Consider the following 4,598-nt stretch of genomic DNA (forward strand, 5'->3'; position numbering starts at 1 on the left):
GTTTGGTGAAAAAACAAATGCACACAAATTCCCCCTAACCCCAGATGTAGTCGCTCGGCCACGACATGTTTGGTGTCCAAATTTTGCTTCTTAGGTTTAGTGCTAGCTATGAGGCTAACATTGCTAACACTGGATGTCAATAGTCACCCAGATCTTTTCTGTAAACACATCCCTTAAAACTTAAAACTGCATCTAGGCCTTCATTATGGTCACAATGTGGTCTACAGTACAGTATGACTTCCTGTGAGCTATGCAGTAAACAAAACACTACATCTGGTAACTACTGACTCATAGGGTTTGTTAGCAACATAAGCCTTGTAACTCCAACGCCAAACTAAAGAAGCAAAATTGGCTGATCGACTGCATCTAGGGAAAAGTTTGATTTGATTTACCACTAATTTAAATGGCATTTTTGCATTTCCACTCACCACGTTACACAAAGGAATCACCCAAATCACTCAAAGAAAAAGCAAACGATTGCAGATTCAAAGCATTTTCTCTTTACATTTTAATTGAAAAATACTTCAAGATTCACCTTTTTGACTGCGTTATACAATAATCTGATTTTTGCAATACAGTGTTGAACTCTACTGTTTTGGTAAGAAAAAGTGCTAAGTGGTGGACCACGTTGCAAGCATATGGATGGCAGGCATCCTCCACCACATATAATGTTCCTTTATGTCTTCATAAGCCTGGACATGTACACCAAAGTCCATGCGCAGAATGAGACCCAACGTACCCAACACCATCTCTTATGCAGGCCTGAACTGCAACATCCACAAACCATGAGCCTCTCTCACTCGTTCACTCACTCACTTGCTCACTCACACACTCATCAGAAGTCAACTGGGGTTGTCCATGAAGGATTTTTGTGATGCACACAGTATATGCCTTGAGAAGGCTGTCAAAAAAAACAGAGTTCATCAAGCATTCCATGAACCAAAACTGCAGCGTAGTAGTTTTTCACAGTGCTTTAAGTAGACAACTCCTTCAGTCCTTCAGTTTGACAACGAGGCTACTTGTATATTAGAGGGAAACTGACAGCAGCAGAAAAGGGACCAGCCCTTCGTCACGTTAAGTTTTCAGTGTTTGATTTTCAAAATTTTCAGTTCATTTTTGGGTTCTTTGTGGCGTCTGCCGTTCAGAGCCACTCAAATCCATCTGAAAGCAAAGAGAAGCACCCCCCAACGTCAACAAGGTCACATAGTCACCAGTGCAATGTTGCATGGCCATGTTGGCCTACCCAAAGGACCAAGGGCTACAAGCACAAATAAAGGCATGATCAAGAGGGGAAAGGGGGTGGTGGAGGACAAAAGCACCCGACGGGACCCTCAGCTATCGCTTCTTCTTCTGCTTGAGGGCCTTCCGGCGCTTCACTATCATCTCATAAAGCTTCTCCATGCCCTCGTGCAGGCCTTCGCCGATGATGGCGCAGGCAGGCTGGACGTGGTACGAGGTGGATGGGGTCAGCTCGCTGAGGGCCAGCTGCTTCTCGATGTCGGCCACCGGCAGGGACCTGGGCAGGTCCTGCTTGTTGGCGATGACCAGCAGCGGCGTGCCCTGGTTCTCCGCGAACTTGGTCACCTTGTGCAGCTCCGTCTTGGCCTCCTCCAGGCGGTCCACGTCCACAGAGTCCACCACGTAGATGATGCCATCCGTGCAGCGGCTGTAGGACTTCCAGAGGGGCCGCAGCTTCTCCTGGCCTCCCACGTCCCAGAAGTGGCAGCTAATGCCCTTGGCTGCACCGTTGCTCAGCTTGATCTTCTCCGTGTTGAAGCCGATCGTAGGCACCGTGTTGACGAACTCATTAAACTTGAGTCTGTAGAGCACAGTGGTCTTGCCGGCCGAGTCCAAGCCGAGCATGACGATGTGGAGAGACTGGAAGGCAGATATGTTCGAAAAACTGTTCCCCATTTTATTTATTTTGATTGATTTATTTCTTGGTTTTGTCACAGGATCAGTTCAGCAGGCTAGAAGCCCTTCAGTGAGCAGGACTGTAGAGGCAGTCATAAATAAGGCAGAGGCTTGTTGTTTTTTTTACCCGTCCTTATTCCTTGGGGTGTGGAAATGATGGAAATGATGGTGCTGTTCCAATGCCGCAGTGAGGCACGGCCACCCGGAACCAGGGCTCACATTAGCATTCTCCCCACGACCACCTTAAAATGCCATTGCGACAACCCCCCACCCTACTCTGGCTTTTTCCAGCCCGACCGGTTCAAGAAAGCTCCTCCCGGGCTGAGCTGCGTCCTCCTCCGGGCTGCTTCAATCCAGACTGAACCAATTTCACACAATCCAAAAGCAGCTGTTTTGTCTTCTCGGTCACACATACGTCCATTCACATAGCGGTGCTTCACCGTCCTCCTGCCGTGTCCGACTGTGTAACCGAGTGAAGGGCAGCGTTAGGTCCGCTTTTCTCCGCTCCTATTTGTGCCTCCGTTCACAGCGAGGCACGATGTGCGAGTACGCAGAGCGGGCGCTGCGTTCGGCGCTTAGCGATTTGGCTCCGCCCACAAGCGCTGTGGGAAAACAAACCACACGAACCTTTTCTTTTACCACCCGTTTTCCGACCAGCCCCGCCCCTTTTCGCTGCGATTGGCTAATACTTCATACTCTAGTGTACTTACAGAGCAACTTTCATACACCACGGTCAATCAAAGTGCTTTACAAATAAGAAAAAAAAAGGTAACTCAATTTAAAAAGATGTAGGAGGATATAAATTAAAATATAATCAATAATAATACACTTAAAAGAGAATACTTAGCAATAAATTAAAAATCTAATTAGAAAACTCACAAGCAGCCCGTCTGTTGTAGCTTACGTGGATGGCGTTATTTACGTTTTTTTTCAACCCGCATTCCGACACTACAAACGATTGGCCAGTGGTAACACGACTGCGCTGGGATTGGCGGATAGGGATTGGCGGATACCTAAATCGTGTACGGGAATTGGCTGATCGGGATCTGAGTTCTGCATTGGGATGGGCTCGTAGCGGCAGGAGGCGGGTTTTGTATGAATATTAGTCGAGGGGGAAAAGCGATTTAGGGATAGAGACGACACCTAAAATATAAATTATTCAGTTAAACAAAAACACATCCAAAATGTGTGCAATACATGTCAATATACTGTAAATTATAGCACTGAATTCCAAATGTATAAAAATATTGATATGTATGTATCTTAATGCCCCAAATATATGTGAATATATGTGATAATAGCATCAAAATGTCAGACAAAGAAAAATATATGCACAAAGATTCCCTCATATCGCAAATTTATGTGGTACATTGTCAAGTTCATAACTATTTGAGACACTGAATGGGAGACCAGCATTCAAGCCCTACCTCAGGCAAGTACACGCCAGTATTTAAATACATGGCAATATTTTAGAACATAAGCACATATATGTCCGTTAAATATGTTGTGGTGTCAGTTGTAAACATTTACAGATAAGTGAAAATATGTAATTTTATTACAAAATTACCTTGACACATACCTTGAAAACACACATTCACACGTACCTTTGCATGTGGGCATCGTTATGTCGTTAAAACACTTTTTAAATACTTTTAAACTTTTAAATCTTTTTTGAGACAGTGATAATAAGGTTGCCTTATAGTTAATGATCTATGGTTTGTTGGTGCCTGAAATAAAATACAGAGAAAAAGAGTAAGTAAAAGGCTTAAACTGCATGGACCTGCAGCGCCACCTGCTGGCATCACTGGGAAAGCTTGTAAATCTATATTTCTACACAGTGTACACAGGTCAGCGGTGTACAACTCCGGTCCTGGAGGGTCGGTGTCCAGCACAGTATCATGATTTACCTGCTCAAACACAACTGATTTAACTGATCTGTTCGTTGCCAGGGTCAGTGGGTGTGTTTGAGAGGGGCAACTACAAAACCATGCTGGACACTGCAGTACCAGAGTTGTGCACCCCTGCCTTAGGTCTTCACACATATGCCATTCTGAAGCATCATGGAGCACTTCACTCACAGATTGTAAAGGGGAACTCCACTGATATTTCAAAATTTCTGTATAATTTAATTGTTATCATGTAAATAAACTCAAAGTGGTTTGATGTGAAATGGAATATTGTAGAAAGAGTAAATGCTTCAGATGTCTTTACTATGGTGGTGACAGAAATCAGGGATTGTGATGTATTACAATGCAAATATAGTCATTTCATTTACTATCCAAAAAAAAAATAATAATTCTAAAGCAATGTCAGGAAAAATATTTGTAATCATGTTATGTAAAAACTTGCTGTGAGGGAGCTTTTAAGTGTGGACGTCTGGTTCCTTTCACCACCACTGTGAACAATTCTGACTCAGTAAGTTTCTCTAGAATGGGGCATTTCACACCAAACCACTCTGAATGACTTTGTTTCCATCTTAAGCATTTAATTATGCAGAAATGTTGAAATTGTGGTGGAATTCCCCTATAAGGCAGCATCTTTAATGTTGGGCCTTGATTGTAGTATCCACTCATGCCCATTCAGTTGCAGGTACAAATCCATAAAGCATATTTATGGGATCAGTGAGGGACACTGAAAGGCAGGTTGAAGGCAACTGCCTAAAATATCACTTTTTATTACCTCTT

General features: G+C 43.8%; 1 protein-coding gene across 1 annotated transcript; it reads right to left on the reverse strand.

The window, feature by feature from the left end:
* Positions 1-484: 484 nt before the first annotated feature.
* On the reverse strand, positions 485-2,479 carry arl4cb (ADP-ribosylation factor-like 4Cb). Its single transcript, XM_036561934.1, has one exon. It carries the CDS (start codon positions 1,912-1,914, stop codon positions 1,336-1,338), a length of 579 nt encoding a protein of 192 aa, XP_036417827.1. The 5' UTR covers positions 1,915-2,479; the 3' UTR covers positions 485-1,335.
* Between the last annotated feature and the right edge of the window lie 2,119 nt (positions 2,480-4,598).

This window comes from Colossoma macropomum, unplaced genomic scaffold (assembly GCF_904425465.1).
Source record: "Colossoma macropomum unplaced genomic scaffold, Colossoma_macropomum, whole genome shotgun sequence".
In the NCBI taxonomy this organism is placed as follows: domain Eukaryota; kingdom Metazoa; phylum Chordata; class Actinopteri; order Characiformes; family Serrasalmidae; genus Colossoma; species Colossoma macropomum.

Coding starts and splice junctions, on each gene's coding strand:
- arl4cb (XM_036561934.1), bottom strand. CDS start 1,914: ATGGGGAACAGTTTTTCGAACATATCTGCCTTCCAGTCTCTCCACATC.